Genomic DNA, 22,138 nt, shown 5'->3' with positions numbered 1-22,138 from the left:
TTTACAGCAAGGCTTTTTGCGCTGTCCAACAGCGAACTCTTGTGGTCGCTTTGCGACATGGTTTATTATTTTCTTCTTTTCTTTCTTCATTATGGCTGCACGACGTCTCGGGCTGATAATGTTGTGCTTATATGATCCTTGGACAAGATTTGTCCGTAAGTATGGTTGTTGTAAAGAATGTACATATTATGTTAGTAAGCGAAATGTTATATTTTTTGTATGAGACGCTTTTTGTTTATGTTTAGTTAACCTGTATAGCGTGCTAAGCTAACGTTGTTGCTAATGCAATGCTTGTGTACTTTTATTTTGTAGTTATACGACGGTCTAAAGGGGACAATGGTTTGAGGCCATTTTATTAATAAATCAGATGAAAAAGGAAGAAGTCTAATTATTAAGGCGTCGTTCACTAGCTGTCTAGCTTTGGAAAAAGTAGACGCTTCGGAGTGAGGACAGCATAGACAGATTTAAATGACAGTAGAGTGAAATGCCCACTACAGTTCTTATGTACCGTATGTTGAATGTATACATCCATCTTGTGTCTTATCTTTCCATTCCAACAATTTATTTTACAGAATATATATATAATTTACAGAAAAATATGGCATATTTTATAGATGGTTTGAATTGCGATTAATTGCGATTAATTACGATTAATTAATTTTTAAGCTGTAATTAACTCGATTAAAAATTTTAATCGTTTGACAGCCCTAATTATGTGTTTATATTTTACAAATGTGATGTAGTATTCATTTATATTGCATATTTTATGTTGTATAACTTTAGTTCCTATGTGAATATTAGTTCCTACTTGTTTTGTTGTGGTAGGAGGGTTTTGTATTGATTGGGGACATGTTGGTCATTATTATAGCAGAGAAGGCAGCAGTAAATCAACAAAGACAATTCAACTGTGCCCCAATCTACCACTCAAGAGATCTGATGGACTCAAAAAGTGGGTTACGATTGCATATTAGTTTGAAAATCGACCGGATCCACCGTATTTTTACACGAGAGACTTCCGGTCTGCCCGATCCTAGCTACTGGTAATAGTATTGACGCAGGAGGGTCGCGTCTTGCGTCAAATAATAAACTGCCGTTCTTTTCGCATGCGTTCTGTTGAGCCGTTTCTGGGACGCGTCTAACACGCGGCCGCACTGCGACAGGTGTGCATCGGCTGATTGACTTTTAACGCCCGCGTTTCACTGTGTTCTTGTGGCGGCCTCGTTGTCGCGCCATTGACGTTTCTGGGTTATACTGTCCTACGGTGTTGGTCCTCATTATAGTAGAGAAGACGGAGTAAATATGATCTACACAAAGAAACTGTTACCCGATCGACTCACAGCCTCGAAAAGTAAGGGGTTACATTACGTCAGAAACTCGTTTGGTACACCTCCATTCCGAACCGAGCACCATGTACCGAAACGGTTCAATACAAATACATGTACCATTACACCCTTAGTAAATGACCTTAAATAGTCCAATATTATACCTAATATACCTCATTGCCTGGCAATGGGGTATATTAGGTACAATATGCTGCCACTAACGGCCATAGACGTTCAATCCGTTTGAAGTGGGAGGGACGGCAGTGGGAGGGACGGGACGGAATGAACATTCGTTCATTCGCTGCCACCCTCCCAGTTCAAATGGATTGGACGTCTACTAGTAATAAACTCATTCTAATTCACAGCAAAAGCTTGTTTTTCTGTTTGTTGGTTGTTTGTAGAATATTGTAGAATGATTTCCTGACCAATGTATCGATAATCGTTGTATCGCCATATCGTCAGATCATAGTTATCGTGAGCTTTGTATCGCAAATCGTATCGTATCGTGAGGTACCAAGAGGTTCCCACTCCTAGTTCAGACCACAGGTCTTAATGCACAAATCCGATTTTTTAGTGTTTTTCCTACTCGAGTGAGGCATCAACCTGACGGTCTGAACTTGACAAGTCACATAGAAGTGGACCATTTCAAGTCCGATCTGGGTCACTTTCGTATGTGGTTTAAATCCGATCAGAGCCACATTTTTCCAGAATGTGGCGGCGGTCTGACCTGTCAAGTCTCCCAAATCGGAGTTCATGCAGAAATTACTTGAGCAAAGATCGAGAGCAGCAGGCAAGATGTCAGCGATGTAGCTGTGCATTAGCGTTAGCGCCTAGCTTGAACTTGGCTTTTACGCAGGAGGCAGGCTTGACCATAGTCATACAAAAATAAATAAATAAAATGAAGAAAAGGAAACGCATTATAATGCTCGGTTTTCTTTCTGTGTGCCAAATAAGCAATATTTCAGTACTTCTTACATGGCCGAGTCGGGGCAAACTGATGCACACACTTAAGCCTTATGTGTGCAGACACGTAAGCCTTATGTGTGTGTGCGTCACATATGCACAATGCGTGCATGCGTTCTATCAATCCATATAAACTTTGAATATAAGACTAAACGGGAATTATTAATGTCTGTGCACGTGTCAGACTGCAAATTAGTGCGCATGCGTAATACTTGAACGTATGGGGCGCCGTTTGTAAAGCAGTAAATGCTGAAAATTACGACAACATTTCATCATATTTAGCGCCACACAGTGTTTAAAATGTGGTGTAAAATCTTTAGGGTCACTTTTTTTTGCACATTTAAAACATTATTAAGCAACTTAAATATTTTTTTTAAATACGAAGTTTTGGACCTGATTGTTTAAATCCAGAGCTAAATATTTCATTTAAATCTTAAATTTATGTCCTGCATCCTAAATGTTAAATCTGGAAATGGTTGGATCTAAATATTTAGCTTAATATGCAAATTCACATGACTGGAGACCGGAAGTAGCAAAATAAAAGCTGGCGCACACAAAATACTCTTTAAATAGTTTCTCCTAAATGTGTATTTTAGCTATATATTGTTATAATCACAATGACTCATGTCCAAGAGCCGACCGACTGCCACCGCTGAGTAGGTTTTATTCATTTTTAATTAACGTAAACAGAAAGTCTGAGTTGCTCCAGCTTTTATTTTGTTACTTCCGGTCTCCAGTGACGTGAATTTGCATATTGAGCTAAATATTTAGTTCCAACCGTTTCCAGATTTAACATTTAGGATATAGGATATAAATTTATGATTAAAATTAAATATTTAGTTATGGATTTAAACATTCAGGTCTAAAACGTCTTATTAAAAACTAAATGTTTAATTTGCTAAATTGCGCTGTAAATGTGCAAAAAAAAAAAAAAAAAAGACTTAAAATTTTAAACCATTTTAAACACTGTGTGGCGCTAAATGTGAGAAAATGATGTTGTAATTTTTAGCATGTACTGCATTACAAACGGCGCACCATATGAACGTGCTCAATGGACAAGGCTGTCTGAACGGGCACACCCAAAAAACAGATATGACAAAATCAGAATTGTGCATTAAGATCTGCAGTATGAACCTTGCCTTATTAATTTAATAACAATCCAAGTAAATACAAATAAAAATGAAATAAGGATATAATCCCCCCCCCCCTTTTTAGCTAGATTAAAAACGTCTGAAAAAATTGAATATTTACTGTTTCCCCTTTTATTAAAAAAATAATAAAATAAATAAAACTGAATAAATAAAATAATAAAAATGACAAATCTGCATGTAAATATTTCAAGGACGTAGGTTTGGTCTCAACAATGGTAGGGACGATATTACAGCATAACCTGCATGTACACTTTTTGCTCGGGATGGGACATTAATAAGACCAAACAGATTGGGTGAACGAGGGTCAGGACTACATATCTCACAAATATGAACCTAATTAATTAATATGCTAAATTAGTGGTGCTCATGACGTCAATCACGATTGACCATTCAATTGCAAAGCTAGTGTGGGTAGCTCACGGCATCCTGCCCCAAAACAATTTTTTAAAAATGTACATGATAATGATTGTTGTGTGTATGTTGTGTTGTGTGAGCTACATATGAGGTTACGCAGCACCCCTCTCTCTCTAAGCAGCTTCTTGCTAACGTTTTCCTAGTTCCATAGTTTCCAGCGGAGTTCACTACATTTCTCACAGTTTATTTAATGTTAACAGTAGAAAACACAAAGAGGACACTTCTCTTGAAGCAGCTTCCTACTTGATTTTTGCAGGTCGGCAAGTTCACACAGTTTAATGTTATGCTTACACTGATGCAGGTCGGACCTAAAGTAGCAAAATAATGGTGTGTTCCCCACTTCCAAAACAATGATGTCTTTTTACTAAGGCTGTCAAAATGATCGCGTTAACGGGCAGTAATTAATTTTTAAAATTAATCACGTTAAAATATTTGATGCATTTAACGCACATGCCCCGCTCAAACAGATTAAAATGACAGCACAGTGTCATTTTCACTTGTTACATGTGTTTTTTGGTGTTTTGTCGCCCTCTGCTGATGCTTAGGAGCGATTGATTTTATGGGTTTCAGCACCCAGGAGCATTGTGTAATTATTGACATCAACAATGGCGAACTACTAGTTTATTTTTTGATTGAAAATTTTACAAACTTTATTAAAACAAAAACATTAAGAAGAGTTTTAATATACAATTTCAATAACTTGTACTAACATTTATCTTTTAAGAACTACAAGTCTTTCTATCCATGGATCGCTTTAACAGAATGTTAATAATGTTAATGCCATCTTGTTGATTTATTGTTATAATAAACAAATAGAGTACTTATGTACAGTATGTTGAATGTATATATCCGTCTTGTGTCTTATCTTTCCATTCCAACAATAATTTACGGAAAAATATGGCATATTTTATAGATGGTTTGAATTGAGATTAATTATGATTAATTAATTTTTAAGCTGCGATTAACTCGATTAAAAATTTCAATTGTTTGAGAGCCCTACTTTTGTAATTTCTAACAGTGGCTGCTGCTGGCTGAAAAAAAAACTTCGCATATCTCTAATATCTAATATGCGTGTGTGTGTGAGGGTCAAGTCATCAGCCAATCAAATGAGCGTTTAGGAGGAAAAAATGGACCTGCACAATCAGCAAGTGAAAACATGTACATGTAGATCTAAACATAATGAAAATAATTCACTTAATAAGGGTGGGGTCAATTACAACAATTAAAACATATAGGAAGACAATACAAAGGATCTATATAACTGGAGTCATTACATAATGCAAATAAGGTTGTCAAAAGTTGGAGGGGACAATTTGAGCATCCTGAAAAGTTGGTAGTGCTTTGTCCCAACCGTCCCTATGCAAACCTACGCCCATGAAATATTTGCAATGAATAAGTGTTTTTTAAAGAAGATTTTGGACAATTTCTAGTTCAAAAAAGTCCAAAAGACGAATCGACTAAAAACAAACAAACAATTGTTTAGTAAAGGAGACAAAGGAAACCTTAACGCGACAAAGATGGGTTTGACACTCCTGTGTTAAAGTGAATGAACACACAATTTAGTTCTCACTATTTGGGATATTACTAAATCGGGTCCTTATTCCTAGAAAAGGTGACTTAAGTCTTGACTCAAAGCCCCCCGCCTCTGCAAGCTGGTAGTGTGTATTACTCTATCAATTATAAATAACTTCATGAAATACTGCCATGCGCTTTTGGTGTCATTTCTATCCTACAGATTACACATTATGGTGCAACTACAGTTGAGATTTATAGTCAGTTATGAGAGCTTTGGTCGTCGTTGGGGCCTCCTGGCTGCAAGTGGCAGCTCTCCTTTCCTGTGCGAACACAAGAGCCAATGTGGCGGCCTTATGATTTAGCATTTTGCTCTTCGGGGTGGCAGAGGCGGCGGCGGTGGGATGTGTGCAATTTGCGGGTTTGGGTTGCACATGGTGCGGCTGCGCCCGGATGTGCTGGATTTCACAGCTTCTGTGCTCTTAACGAGTGCAAACTGATCAGGCCAGATCGCGAGGTGTCATGTTGTCTGTGTGTGCGCACGCATGTGACCGGGGTTGAAGGTGTAAAGCGCACATAGTCGGAAGGGGAAGATGTGGAATGTCCTCTCTTCCAGGATCTCCTCGAGTGGCCACCGGCCAGCGACGCCTCTGCCCCGGGAGGGGTTTTTCCGATCTCTATGCCCATTTTGTCTATTTTTGTCTGTTGGGTATTCAGGTTGGTGTGTATCCCTTACACCGGGGGTCACCAATATAGTGCGCGTGGGCAAGATGTAGCCACCAAGAACCACATGAGTAGTCCAAGGGAACCTAGGACTTAAAGACTTGTAGGCTCTAATAAGTCCTCTTTTACTAAAATATGTTATTAGAAGAACACATAAAATACTGCCATTGATTTAAAAATACATAATAATTAGTAGGGTTGTTCCGATCATGTTTTTTTGCTCCCGATCCGATCCCGATCGTTTTAGTTTGAGTATCTGCCGATCCCGATATTTCCCGATCCGATTGCTTTTTTTTTTTTTTTTTTGCTCCTGATTCAATTCCAATCATTCCCAATAATTTTTCCCGATCATATACATTTTGGCAATGCATTAAGAAAAAAATGAATAAAACTCGGACGAATATATACATTCAACATACATTACATAAGTACTGTATTTATTTATTATGACAATAAATCCTCAAGATGGCATTTACATTATTAACATTCTTTCTGTGAGAGGGATCCACGGATAGAAAGACTTGTAATTCTTAAAGGATAAATGTGACTTTGTATATTGTGACTAAATATTGGCATCTAGTGTATTTGTTTAGCTTTCAGTAAATGATACTGTAGCCATTTAACTGTTCTGCCCAAATGCATGATGGGAAGTGCAACCATGACTGTGCGTAGTGGCACCAATTGATATATCTTCTCTGCGTTGGGAAATAACATAGGGTGTAAAGAAAAAGATCAACCACTACCTTTCTTCCCCACATTGTTTTCCACGATATTTCTAATTGTTGAGAGAGGGATTTTAAGGCTTTACCCAAATAAACAAGGCTCCAAGACTGCCAAAATTCTCTCTACTTATTTTATGCCGCCTTTAAGCTCCATATATAAGTAAATCGGCGTCATTATAGATTGAGTATAATAATATATATATATACGTGAGTGGGTCGTGGAGCGCATGCGTTAATTGCGTTAAATATTTTAACATGATTAATTAAAAAAAATTAAATTACCGCCGTTAATGCGATAAATTTGATAGCCATACTTTAAGTCAAAACTAAAGACTCTGGATGAGTGTAAGACATTTTGTCTGTAACATTAAGTACAATTAGAAAACGATCTAATTAAAAAATATATATATTAAAAAAAGGTATGTCCGATATTTTTTTGCCGATTCCGATACTTTGAAAATGACGTGATCGGACCCGATCGATCGGCATCCTGATCGATCGGGACATCTTTAATAATTAGTACATGTTTTGACTTACAGAGGGCGCCATGTTTTAAGCGAGCAATGGACGCTCGGGGTGATGACATAGTTTGTCGCTGTCACTAGACGAACACTACCGGTGTTCTGCAATTCCTTCCTATGCAGCGAGACGTCCAACACATGCGCAAATCAGTTAAAAGCTGCGAGTACTTAGTATTTGTGTTTTTATTGAGTCTTTTATTACCTCTTCACTGCCTCAAAATACTTTTTGCATGTGTTTCCCTCTCATATTTTAAGAATTGTGTTTTATTGTGGTAGCTTTAAAGCAGATTGTTGATCTATTGACCACAAGAGTAGCGTATTTAAACCACCCTTATTTAGTATTAATACGCTTAAGTATTTCCTTAAGGTATCTTTAGTATGTTCTGTCTGTATCCATCTAAACAAAGCAAGCTGAAAACGCACGGTAGTACTTTGGGTGTGAAATTCAACTCTTGTAGACGTTTCGTCTCATCCCGTCTTTCCTGTTCATTTAGCTTTTGCTGCTCGTCTTGTGAAATATCGACAGCACTGTCATGCTCATTAATGTTCGAATTGAAGGGGATGAACAGATGACATGTTTATATCGCTAGAGTCATACTCTGGAAGCCGGCAGCGTAACCCAGTGATGTCACCGCCCTGCGACGTCAACAACAATGGCGACCTATCGGTTAAACTAATTTTACAAATTGTAAAAAAACAAAAAAAAAAATCACCAGGGTTTTTAATATCAAATTATTTTAACTCATAAAAACATTTCTTTTAAGAACTACTAGTCTTTGTATCCGTGGTTCCCTCTAAATATGAGATGTGTCTTTTTAAATCATGTTTACTTTAGTGAACTATTAACAGTAGTAAACTAGTAGGTGTGTGAATTCCCCATTTCATGATAATGCGATAACAAGTCTTTGGAAAATCACATACTGTATTTGCCGATATTTAAGGCTTTCATGGACAGTGGTCACTACAGTGGACAGCTATTTAAAAGTTGACACTTAGGACTTTTCACACTTATGTATTATTTTTGGTCTTTTAAAAAAACATTATGTTATATTTTTAAATTATTAATAATTATTGATAATTATTGTATGACTGTTTTACAACACTTTTTTAACATAATAATAATAATGTCTAAATTGATGAAATTAAAATGAATAAAACCAGAAATACAGAAACACTGGTTATAATCCTAAAGTTTATTATACTTTCATAGTATTCAACTCATTGAATGCCATTAATGATGATAGATGTCAAATTCATTTAAAGAGGGAAGACTTTCTGTGGACGCTCATGTTTCAGTGTCATTGACAGTGCTGGACGACCATTTTGACAGTCAAAATAGATTGGGCATCTAACGCCATCAATGGCAGCCGATGAGTTCCATCACGGTAATGCCCTGTAAAGGTTTAAAAAAAAAAAACACAAAAAAACCCAACAGTGATTGAAAGGGTCAAAAATCTGCCATGATTCAGTGCAATTCTAGAGCCTTTAATCCATTTGATGCAATATTATGTACACATTTAACACAATCAATTACATTTCACCTGAAAACAATTTTTAAAATTTGTCAATTTTCTGGTTGAAACATTTCAAGAATTTGAATTCTAAGCAATCTTTTGAACAAAACGGCACATCTAAAATATGACCATGTTTTGCATTTGGATCCGTTTTGATTCAAAAGTTGCTTAACCAACCAATATATCGATCCAGATCGATGATAATACAAATGGATCTCATCTATAAGGCCGGTTGTCTTCTCTGCCTTGTTAGCCAAAAGGGACGGCCGTGTTCACTCGTCAGCCATTGCAGCACAGAACCATTTGAGCCAGATTACATGCAAGTGTATGGTGTGTGGACTTTGAAATAACTATAGTTTGCTAAATTTTCAAGCAATTTTCAAAAGGCTTTGTTGGTCTTAAATGACAACTTTTAAATGGCCATCCGCCAGGGGCAGACTGGTAATCTGTGGGTTCTGAAGGATCACAGAACGGCCGGTGCCCTGGACGGCCGGCGGCCGCCATTCATTATACATCACTGTTTTTATCCCCCCTATCCTCTGATTATCTACAGTTCGCATCCAATCCGACAGGTGGCAGCAATGCGCCTGGCTGTTCACTGCCAATCTGATAGACTAGGAACGAAGAAAGCACAGAGTAGCCTTCATTGGTTCCTTCCTTGTGGAAGCAAAATAGCGACGAACGTTAATGCACAATATGGTTGGTGGAGGCAAAAAACAGAAAAGAGCAGGGTAGCGCGGAGAAGATTAGGGAGAAAAAATTAAAGAAACTGGAGAGTGAAGCATTAAAATGTCATAAGTCGACAAATATTTTCGCAAGCAGCAGTCTGGCTGCAACGGCCACGTCGGGTAACAACAGCCCAGCTCCCGGCGATGGTGAGAGGGAGCGGCAGCCGCTCTGACGTGCAGCCGGCGCAGGGAGAGAGAAAAGAAGAGGGAGGGGGTAACGATAAACTGGTGGAAGTTCCCCAGACAAGCGCAGGGCAAGTAAATTGGGATGAAGAGGGTTACTTACTTGGTATACTGGCAATTGTTATCCACCAGGTAGCTACATTTTAAATGAAATAAATGACAATTAAAGGGTTAGTGCCAGCTAGTCGATGTACCCATTTCCAATCGTGTCAAGTTACAGTATGCTAGTCCTACTATCCCTTTCCTAAGAAAAAATATTTTAGCCGTAAAACAATGTATGCACACACAGCATAGCAATATTAATTCAGAAGAAATATAACAAAATATTAATAAAATGAATGGTTTTACTTTAAAGTTTAGGTAGTTAAACTGATATGATATATATTTTTAATCATTTATATATCGTTTTGTTTTCTGGTTAATACTTTCCAATGAAGGAAATGTTTATTGTATTTTCATTGAAATTTATTATTTGTATGGCAAGATTAATTATGGCAGGGGTCTCCAAACCGGTCCTCAAGGGCCGCTGTAGGGCCTGGTTTTTGTTTCAACCGATCGAGTACCGACAGTTTAACCAATGAAGTTTCTGCCAAAACAAGCAGCACCTGACTGCAATCAACTGATTACACTTGTAAGACACCAGATTGGTGCAGAGGTGTTGTCTTGTTTTGTTGGAATGAAATCCTGCGCCCGCCACGGCCCTATGTGGAATAGTTTGGAGACCACTGAATTATGGCATAAACAATGAAGTCATTTTATAGACAGAGATATATAGAGATATATAATAATCAATTGGATACGTAAAACTTGCTTTAAAAAATAAATTCTTTCATTTGTTTATTCAGGTTGATCATAGAGCTAGTACAGAAAATGAATCCAACTCCAGTTCAGCCTTGCAGTACTTTGAGCGCCCCAAGTCAGACAGTCACAGTCTAGACACATTTTCTTATTTTTTCTCTCTCAAAGTGCACGAAATTGATGCATTTTACAATAAAATGTAAAAAAAAAAAAAAAAAAAAAAATCTTCCCGCGGGGGCATGCTCCCGGACCCTCCTAGGGGGTCTGTGTTTCCCTTCGTATAGCGATTCTTGTGGGCTTGGCTGAGTCAAAGTCCAGGGCTGCTTTTTAGTCCCAGTCCGCCCCTGGTTGTCATAAAACTCAGTGATGCAGTAATTTTACTGCATTCGTAAGAACAATTATGATTTTTAATTTTTTTTTTCAAATGTCTACATTCACCCTGAATAATAACCACCTTAATATGGTTTGTTATAAAAAAAAAAAAAAAAAAAAACATTTGTAAATGTTTTAATGGAGTAAATCACTCACTTTAAGCCTGCAAAAACGGAGCCCGCAGTAAATTATCCTGGCCAAAGATGTCCACCAGCTACCGTAATTCTTGGACTGTAAACTGCCATATAAACTGCACCCACCCAAATTAAAAAAAAAAAAAAAATGGATATTTGGTCGTATATAAGTTGTAGTGGACTGTAAAATGGAGGTGTCCGCAGTGCATTATGGGATATTTACTCCAAAAGACATGCAGTTTATTCGCCTGTAAAATCCATCAATTAGCTGCACTGGACTATAAACCACAGGGTTCAAAGTAGGGAAAAAGTAGAAGCTTATAGTCCGAAAATTATAGTAGTTACGCCACTAACGCTACCTTAAAAACATCTATCCTTTTATATGATATCTATCTGCTTCCACCCCTAATACCTAGTATTGTTTATAAGTCAGTATTGTAGGGTAAGATGTATAAATAATTTACCAAAATGTTACTTCATGAATGTATATATAACTTACACATTTTTAAAAATCTCATTCCTCAAAGTTTGTTGGTAAAATTATTGAGACAGTGGAAGTAGGAAGTTTTTTTCCTATTGTATTTAGAAAAGTTGGTAGCAGTCAAACATTTTATTGTACAATAAGGAATTATGAGTGTAGTACAATCCTTGACTGACTAATTTATTCATTAACTCATTGAATGCCATTGGTGGCGATAAACTAAGTTCATTTTGACTGGAAGGGGCGAATGAACGTTCATCATTTGCCTCATTCTGTCAAAATGGTATTTCCGTCAATGGCAGGCAACGAGTAAAGAATACGCATTGGTCATTCTCTATCACGCTTTGGCTAACAGCTGTACGGGGAGTACAGGGAGCAGCTGGGAAACTTCGCCCGGCGGGAGGCGGCCCGTTTGCTGACGGAGAGACAATGGCGGAGACAGGCGGAAGAGAACGACGCGGCGGCGACGGGCAAAGGGGCTGGACGGCGGCAGCAGATTCATCAGCATCCCGTCATCTTGGAGTCACATCTCAGTCACACCTCCTCTACCAAAAAGCCACGTCCATACTCCAAATGTCAAGGTAAGTTTTGCAGTTCTGCCCTGAAATCATTTTTTTAATAAACTCCCTTTTTTATGCTGAAAAGAAAACTGAAGAAGTATGGATATTTTTTTCATCCCTAGGGCATCTAGCTAATTATTAAAAATAAATACATAGATAGGGCTGTCATAATTAATCGACAACTAATCGATAATCAAATTAATCGACACCCGTTTTGATTAGAGATCGACCGATATGGATTTTTCGCAACCGATACTGATTATTAGTAGTGAGAAGGGCTGATAACTGATTTTTGGAGCTGATATTCATTTGCAGTAAAAGTGTAAAAATCAGCGTTAAAAAATGAAATACAGTGATCCCTCGCTACTTCGTGCTTCAAACTTCGCGCCCTCAGTCCATTTTTAAATAAATAAATACAGATGAGCTGTCCCGATCCGATCACGTAGTTTCACTCTCCCTCTTACTGCTTTTCATGGTCAGGCAGTGCACTGGAGTTGCTTAATAAAGTTAACGATGATTGAGAGACATTAAGGTTTGATTTTGCCAGAGATGTTTGGAAGCCGAAGCTTCAAAGCGCCGCATGCGTCAATCATCGTTTAGCTTGTTAATCAGTTGCTTTGGCAACTCACTGTGTGTAAGTGAGCAGCTTCAGCGGATATGAGTGGACTCACTCAATGAAACATTTAATAAAGACAAGTATTTTTCTACTTTATTCTTGTTTAAAAATAATCCAGTGGGACATTAAAATGTTTAAACTTCATTATTATTATCTTATTATTATCATCATTATTACTGTATTTCATTTGAAGTGCTCAAAAACCATTTATTAGAATATTATATACATAAGTTTTTTTTTTTTTTTAATTTGGGGAAAATTAGTGAAAAAACATGTTTTATATGATAATGTATCTCTTCCCAATGCTAAATCTGAATAAATACATTGAACACACACACAAAAAAAGAAAAAAAGAAAATGGGGGGGGGGGGGGGGGTTCCGAAACTTCCGGGTTCGCGGCGAATCAGTAACAGGCACACTTTTGCTCTATAGACAATGTTTATTGATTAGAAAATGCAGAATAAATGAAATTTATTGATTACGATCCCACAAGAGCAAGCAAACACACATCAAAAAACAAGAACAATGGCAACCATGACGCTAGATTTGAGTTAGTCAATCCCAGAATCCCCGCGTTACCGCTACAGCAAAACAAAATGTCGCTTAGCAATGAAAATCGCTTACCGTGAAGTCCGTCAGCTGGTTACGTACGGATCGCCTGGCTTTGTTCCTTCGCCGCCTTACTGGAGTGTGTTGCCTCCCCGCTCATTTGTCACGGTAAGCGATTTTCATTGCTAAGGGACATTTCGTTTTGCTGTAACGGTAACGCGGGGATTCTGGGGTTGACAAACTCAAATCTAGCGTCATCGTTGACATTTGTTGATACTTGTTTGCTTGCTCTTGTGGGATTGTAATCAATAAATCTCATTTATTCTGCATTTTCTAATCAATAAACATTGTCTATTTTGCAAAAGTCTGCCTGTTACTGATTCACCACGAACCTGAAAATTTCGGAAAACAGGGTGCTACTTCGCGGTTTTTGAGTTCTGGTCCCCATTAACCGTGCAAAGCGAGGGCTTACTGTAATGCAAACACTGAACTTATTGAAATGTTTATTGAATAACACAAATAGAAAATAATACCTCCATAAGTGCCTGAATTTCCTAGACTCAGAAACATCTCTTATAAAGTTCAACAAAAGGTTGACTAAAATCATGAAGTGGGGGGAATAAAGTGCCGGTTAATCGACTGAAAATTACAGTACAGTATATATCTATTTTCTATTGGAAGAACATTAAGTTATTCTGCCTGCCACCATACATTAAAGCTTTACATTAAAGTTATGGCCTTTTCACATTGTGTCAGGTGTTCACCTGACTTACCTCCATTATGAGGACACCTGTTTTTTTAGGCTCCCCTCCCCCACCTGCGCTACGTTGATCAGGCAGCAAGCTGTCCAGTCCAGTGTTCACCTGAAGCTCTCTGAAAAATTTACAAAAATACAATAGAACCAAAATACAGTTCTTAGGCTCAGCAGCACCTTTTTTGAAGTTTAATTAAAACTTCGATAATAGCTCCCTGAATTTTCCCCTGATATCTCCACCCTGATGACCTCAGCTAAGTATCCTTGAGCAAGACACTAAACCACAGGTTGCTCCTGGTGTTGTTGAACTAGGCGAAAATGCGCAGTGATTTTCGTCACATGTTCACAATTTATGTGTAGTATGGCTCTTTCAACATTTTGGGTTGCCAACCCCTGCGCTAATGCTAACTTAGTTTTACATACAGTTCGAGGCGGGTATAATTCATTGAAAATAATTTACTGTTTTCCTGCTAAGTGTATATTATCACCAAGTTGGCGTTCTCCTTTTATACGCTACAACATGTGCTTGTCTGTCATTCAAAATAGTTGGAAACCTTTATTTAGATGAAAACGTTTATAGTCGCCTAAGACTAAAACTACACAAAATTAGTCTTCCGTTTACGCCAGGGGTATCCAAACTTTTTGCAAAGGGGGCCAGATTTGGCGTGGTAAAAATGTGGGGGGCCGACCTTGGCTGACGTCCTTTACGTAGAACAATATATTTAAGCATAATTTAGCAAGCCATTCAGTGTGTCACATTTGCTTTATTATTTTTTTTTATGAATAATTTCAACAATCTCGCAACTAGCCTTTGCGGCGTTCTCTTTCGACTCTCAAGCTCTTGCCAAATACTACTGCTGTGAAATTAGCTTAAAGTTACTTCAATTTCTCGTTGCGTATCTTCCCTATAATCTTGTCGTACATATCAGCGTGTCTTGTTTGGTAATATCGCTTCACATTGAACTCTTTAAAAACAGCGACTGTCTCTTTGCAAATAAGGCAAGACACAGTTGTTGCGTATTTTAGTGAAGAAATAGTCCAATTTCCACCTATCCTTGAAGCGTCGCCCGTCAGTCAACTTTTTTTTGTTGATTGTCGCCATTTTAGAAAATTGGAAGTAGAGGGTCACACGGAGTGATATTGCTTAGCCCTTAAATACCTGCAACATGAAGCAATTATCAGAGAATCCCAAAATTTGAAAAATAAGATCCTAATGAAACCTTTTTTTCAAATTTGTGAAAAGAAAAGTCAAAATGAATATGTGTAATAAGCGCTCTAATATCTATAACCCATGCTAAATCATGTTTTTTTCTTATGGAACCTGCAGATGCATGTGTTGACTTGCATCCATCATTTTTTTTTTCCAAAAAAGAAATGTCAAAATTCAAAATTAGTCTGAAAATCATGAAATTTTAGGTGTATCAAATGTGATACATTTGGCAATAAAGGGTTACTGCAGTGCTGCTGCCTTTTAGTGGGTAAATGAGGAGCAGCATTTCGTGTGTAAGCTACTTCATATGCTGGTTGCAGTACTGCTGACCAATTTATTAAGTCTGTGTGCGGGCCAGATGTTATTGATTTTATGACAGAGGCTGGGGGCCGGATGAAATTTGCCCACAGGCCGCATTTGGCCCCCGGGCTAGATTTTGGACATGCCTGGTTTACGCCAAAGAATACTAGACGAAGACAAACACATTTTGAGATGACTAAAATATGACTAGGACTAATAAGTATATCGTCAAAAAGACTAAGACGAAAATTAAAAGGGCTGCCAAAAACAACACTGGCTGCTAGCCTTCCCTGTTCAAACAGATTGGACGTCTATCACCGTCTATTCCAGCCAATGAGTTTATAATTTTAAGAATGAACATATTGGAAAACTATAGTTTTTGTTTTTTTAACTTTACAATTTTGAATCAATTGTGTCAAATAAATGACCCAAATCTATAGTTAAAATTTCAAATTGTAAGGAAAATCTACTAAAATTCGATCCTGAGTTCCGTCCATGTTCAGCCTAATCAGCACTAATGAAGTCTTTGACCTCATCATCATCATTATTACTGGCAGCGATTGTTACAACAACGAGTGTCACAAATGAGCCAGGCTGATAAATGGAATCATTAATTTCCGCTCCAGATTGTTTGGCTCGCGTGCGGCGCTACATTGTGAACAAGATGGGGGAGGACTGGATCTTCCTGGTCCTCCTGGGCCTGACCATGGCGCTGGTCAGTTGGAGTATGGACTACGCCAGTGCCAAGAGCCTGCAAGGTAGCGTTGAGGGTCGCCGCGCATTAGCGTCTCCCCTCGTTTACTCTAGAATGACAGAACTCTCCATCATGTAGCCTACAAGTGGATGCATGGGGAGCTGAAGGGCAACGTGGCGCTCCAGTACCTCGCCTGGATTAGCTATCCCATGATCCTCGTCATGTTCGCGTCACTCTTCTGTCATCTGGTTTCCCCGCAGGCCATCGGTGAGAACCCCTCGCCTCCCATCCTCTTTCATCGTGTGACAAATGTTTACCTTTTGGCTTCAGGTTCCGGTATCCCCGAGCTTAAGACCATCTTGAGGGGAGTGGTTCTGAAGGAGTATCTGACCTTGAAGGCCTTCGTGGCTAAAGTCATTGGACTGACGGCGGGATTGGGCAGTGGGATGCCAGTGGGCAAAGAGGTAAACAGTGGTGGTGATGAGTAATGAAGTATTGGTGCTTAGGTATTTAGGGGATCTGTACTTTTTTGGAGGCTGCCAAATTGGAATCCCTTTTTTGGGCGGTATGGGAGTTAATTGAAAAATAATTAGTCATTTGATTTAGAGACTTAGTAGTGCTCAAATTATTTAGTAAATATACAAAAGGATATTTCTTAGACCTCGCATAGTGTTGAAAAAAATCTAGATGCACATGCACAACGGCTACATTTACAAGGACACAATTAGGATTAAAATTATTATTGGAAGTACTGTTTTCATGGACAGTAAAAATATCGATCCAGTTAGGGATTGGTTCATGCATCACACTTTCAGTCGGAACAAATTAATTTGACATGCACGGATTTGACCAAATATACCGGAAATAGTAGAACTATCAGTGTATTATTTGTTCATTCCGTATCTGTTCTATAATTTAAAATCGGAACAAGGATAAGGACCTTTTTCAGTTATTTCATGTTTCGGTTTCAAACCAAAAATCTGAAAACAAATAATAGTACTGTTATTTATTAATAGACAATTGTGGTCTATTTGCTGTATATATCGCTCACTGTATATCGACTTCTCTATTTCTGTGAACAGGTCTCAAGATCCGTGCGGTTAAAGACAAAAAAAGTCAACAACTTCCCGGTCAAAACACATGAAAAAAACAAAATGACACAAACCAAAAAGACATAGAACAAGAATACTATAATGATTCCATTCTTTCAATTACATTTCTAATTTCAAAACAAAATAATAACAGCAACAAAAAGGCCGTTATTTGTTTTCGGATTTGTCATTTGAAAACGAGAAATGAAATGACAAGCCGTTACCAATAGGGATGGGAAATGAAAACCAGTTCCTATAGACAGCCAGTTCTGTGTGTTTCAATTCCCATGGAATCGTTTGACAGTTTATCTAACGACTCACTTATTGATTCTAAACAGTACAAAAGCAAGTGACACTACGTATATGGTTACTGAAAGCAGGACAACTCACCAAGTGTAAACTGAGTAGTCATCGGCGAGTGATTACCGTATTTTTCGGACTATAAGTCGCGTTTTTTTTCATATTTTGGCTGGGGGTGCGACTTATACTCAGGAGCGACTTATGTGTGGAATTATTAACACATTAAGATATAATTTCACATGTTATTTTGGTGTTTTGCAGTGACACTGATGGTTTTGTAAACTTTTTAGCATGTTCTTATGCTATAGTTATCTGAATAACTCTTATAGCTATGGCCACGTTCGCGTTCTGCCTTTGGCAGTGTATGTTTAATCGTATTATTGACTTTTTTATCTTGAAATGGATGCATTTAGTTTGTGGCGCTTTCACGCCCACGTGAGGGCGCACTCGCACTTGTTTACGTGAAGAAGAGTGCTCACACGCCAGAAGAAGACGGACAGCTACGTAGCTCTGAGTGAGTGAGTGGGCGAGTTAGCGAGAGAGAAAAGACGGCTGCGGACCTACTTTCATTGTTTATGCTTTTAAATTATCTCTACAGAGGCAACGCCTGCGTGTATCATCTTTTCTGTTGTTGTTGTTGTGTGTTTTCCACCCGCGATCGGACACTTAGAGCCAGTTGTGTGGTTGTTTGAACGATGTGCTAATGATAGCAAACGCATGCTAACCTGTTACTTATTACTGTAATAATACCTAATTATCATTTATTTACGTTGATGCGAACCTGTTTGCTATCGAGGACCAAATTGATTCAGCAAATTATACGGACGTCCAGCATTGTCTTTTGGGAGTTGCTGTATAGCCAGGACCGAGCCGTAGCGTAGGACAGTATATTCACATTTCGTTGTTCATGCACTGTACACTGTACATTTATTTAGCATGTTGTTCTCTATTGTATTTTTATATTAAATTGCCTTTCAAGATGACATGTCTGTTCTATCTGTTGGATTTTATGAAGTAAATTTCCCCAAAAAATTCAACTTCTACTCCGGTGCGACTTGTATATGTTTTTTTTCTCATCGTTGGGCATTTTATGGCTGGATCGACTTATACTCAGGTGCGACTTGTAGTCCGAAAAATACGGTATACACTTATTTTCTAACCCTATTCATGAGACTACTTAAAGAAATGGTGATTTTTCCAAAAAAGTCTATTAATGGGTCTATCGTATTCCTCGTCGAATACTCTATAAGAAAAATACAACATATATGCATCCAAAACGATTTTATTAGCAAGTTTAATACTCCTGTTAGAAAAGTTCCTTGGGTATGCGTTCGTTCCCATAGCAACCAGTCAGTTACTTCTTGTTATTGTCCTACGTCACAAGTGCTGCGTATTCTGGAGCTAGAATAGGCGTCGAGCAGAGGACGGCCACCAGCCAAGATGTGTGCTGTTACGTCAGCTGGTTGCTCCCGCTCATCCTCGCTGCGTCGAGGAGAGCGTTGTTTGCATTATAATCGCGTTGCACGTTTGTGTTAAGAGGAAAGTTTAGCATCTTAAGATGATTTTGTACATCCATATGAGTGTAAAGTGCTTAGTTTTCACCACTTTTATGGCCAAGATGACCGCACGTGCACGCAGCGTGCTTCCGGGTTGTGCGCGCACACTCGCGCCCCCCCACCTTTGTGTTCATTACACTGTGCGAGTCACGTGTGTTATTGACTGCTTTACAGCCAATTTGCATTGTTTATTGCACCAGCACTAATTTTCTTTCCTTTTAAAACCACGCATATACCCACACATTCCAGTCTTCTTCCACACACATACAAATACATAAACATATTTCCGCACATGCTCTTATCTGCTTATTGAGTGATTCTCATATCAAGTGCCATTGCCTTTATAGAGTTGTGCCTTTTGCCAAGTTGGATGAAAAGTGCCAAAGACCAACTCCATTCTCCGCTCCTTGTGTTCTAACCGACACACCGAGGCCAATGAACCATAAAACATATCGAACCCAGAACCTCATACTGTCCATTAGTCCAAATTAGAATCGATAAGAGAATCGATAAAGAATCGAATCGTTAAGCAATATCGATAATGGAATTGGAATCGTAAAAATCTTATCAATTCCCATCCGTAGTTACTATAATATCTCCAGCAACGTGCTCATCTTGAATACAGATCAGTTCAGTCTTGTGCCCTCCATGTCTTTCGCTGTTTCTAATAGTGTCCGGGAATAACATAAATGCATATATTGACGTCACAGACATTCACGTTAAAGACGTTTGGTCCGAAATGTTGGTATAAGCATTTTCATGCGCGTTGATCGGATTATAAATTGACATAAATTACCACTCTTGTTTGCGGTAAAATCTTGATCGGAATGGGCTGGATCGGGTCAAAATATGCTGAAAGCACTTATATTCCAATTAGGCTTTTAATCAGAAAACAAATGTGTGTATGTAAACGTATCCACTGACTCGAACACAGTTGCATGTATTAATGAGTATTAATGACATCATGAAAATGGGTGGGCGATCTGGGATACTCACATTCAATTGGCTAAAACAGTACCGGCTAAGGATGTCCCAAACGCATATTTTTGCACCCGAGTCCGAATCTGAGTCACCTCATTTTGAGAGTCTGCCGATTCCAAGTCCCGATCCGATACCGATTTTTTTTTTTTAAAGAAGAAGAAGAAGAAAAGTTCCAAACATGTTACAATACTGTACTTTTTACAGTACTTCCTGCTCCGTTTTTTCGAGGAATGTTGCGGAGTATAAAACATATATATATATATATATATATATATATATATATATATATATATATATATATAAAATTATTTTATTACTTTTTAGCCCTTGACAAGTAAAAAAAAAAAAAAAAAAAAAAAAAAAAAAAAAGAAAAGAAAAAAAATTGGCCTTAACATTGCGATATACTGTATATTGCCAAAGCTCCACACTTACTTTTTGCATTGGTTCTACTGGTACGCCTAACTTTTTTCTTAAAGTGCACCAGCACAAAATGTAGCCGCACCCACATTTTTCATTGCATCACCTTTAACGCCATACTTTTAATCTCTCTCCATAACGTTCATATCATTCATATGAGTGAGTCCACTCAAATTCACTTAGGCTTTGACGCTCACGCTGCCAGGAACAGCCTCCAGACAATGAAGATTGACTAAATAAATGATGATTAACACATTTGCACCAGATCAAAGCTACAAACCTGTCAATCATCGTTAACTGTAAGTAGCAAACTCCATTGCACTGCTGACCAAGAAAACCAGCAAAGGGGAGAGTTAGAGGCTGTATGAGCATATTACCATATTGGCCCGAATATAAGACGGCCCTGCTTATAAGATGACCCCCTCTTTTTCAAGACTCAAGTCTGAAAATAAAAGACTTTTTGAACACCAAATTAATTTTCATACAGAAAATAATTACAGTGCATCTGAAACAAATGATTATAACAATATATTTGAGAGAAAAAGCATGTTATTTTGCCTCATATAAATCTAAATATCTGAACATTTAAATATGTAAGCTAAAGTGCAATTACATTCGTAAATGAATGGCTTCTGGTTTTTGAAATGTAAATAAACCAATCTATTGTGATAAAACAACAAATTTGCAATAACTGCATTAACCATCAAAGTGAAGTCTAACTGTAATTGTAGTCTTGAAACAAATCTGAATAAAGAAAAACATTGCAATAAAAATAATGCAAACTGGTTAAACTTGAGAGTAGCTGAGATCTGTCATGACAGAACATCGCTTCAATGGTATCTGGCGCCATCTAGCGTCGTGAATGGGTATAACATCTAGAATGCGAATATAAGTCGACCCCACACCACTTTTTCAGTCTTATTTCAATGCAGAAAACTCCGTCTTATATTCGGGCCAATACGGTATTATGATTTTTAATTAAAAACCTATACCTTTTCACCCGATTCCGATCCTCTCGAAAATGACGCGATCTGCCCGATTTGCGATCATGTGATCAGATCGGGACATCCCAAGTATGATAAAATAGCTGCCCTCATGTCAGCGGGATCTTCCTGGAAATACTGGTTTTAATTGACATATATTTTTCCACTATAAAACATCAGAAAAGTGAAATTAAACATAATTCTTTCTGCTGGGATGCAGATGATAAAGGTGTATTCTTTCCTTTTTACTCATTGGCTGACATTGACGCCGAGAAACACCTGGGCTAGACAGAACTAGAACAGAGGACAAGCGCCGTCAATGGCAGCCTATGAATTAAATGTAAATTCAGGCATCAAGGGTTTTAACAAAGAAGTTAAATGACTACTTTTTCCCGCTCTGTGTAAACAAGTTTTTTATCCTCATTAGCATCCAGCATCGCCGCCATCATCGCTTTCTACGCACCTCTCATTTCTCTCCCACTCTATCAGTTCTTTCCTTGAGTTTAGAGGATAATAAATCACGGGCTGTCTTGTTGTCCTGCCCTGCCTCCCCTCGCTGATTATTCAAGTCCTCCGAGGAGTGCATTA

At 38.1% G+C, this 22,138-nt stretch overlaps 1 protein-coding gene across 1 annotated transcript in view; it reads left to right on the top strand.

Annotated features, from left to right (window-relative positions):
- clcn1b (chloride channel, voltage-sensitive 1b) overlaps positions 1-22,138 on the top strand; it is a 91,486-nt gene that overhangs the window by 18,637 nt on the left and 50,711 nt on the right. Inside the window, exons 2-5 of the mRNA XM_057833334.1 lie at positions 11,894-12,119; positions 16,154-16,285; positions 16,360-16,488; positions 16,552-16,685. Coding sequence (XP_057689317.1) covers positions 11,894-12,119; positions 16,154-16,285; positions 16,360-16,488; positions 16,552-16,685 — 621 coding nt within the window. The remainder of the gene's footprint in view (positions 1-11,893; positions 12,120-16,153; positions 16,286-16,359; positions 16,489-16,551; positions 16,686-22,138) is intronic.

The sequence above is a fragment of the Corythoichthys intestinalis genome, chromosome 4 (assembly GCF_030265065.1).
Source record: "Corythoichthys intestinalis isolate RoL2023-P3 chromosome 4, ASM3026506v1, whole genome shotgun sequence".
Taxonomy (NCBI): domain Eukaryota; kingdom Metazoa; phylum Chordata; class Actinopteri; order Syngnathiformes; family Syngnathidae; genus Corythoichthys; species Corythoichthys intestinalis.
Note: the sequence above shows the minus strand (reverse complement) of the source record. Positions and strands in the feature narration are given on the sequence as shown.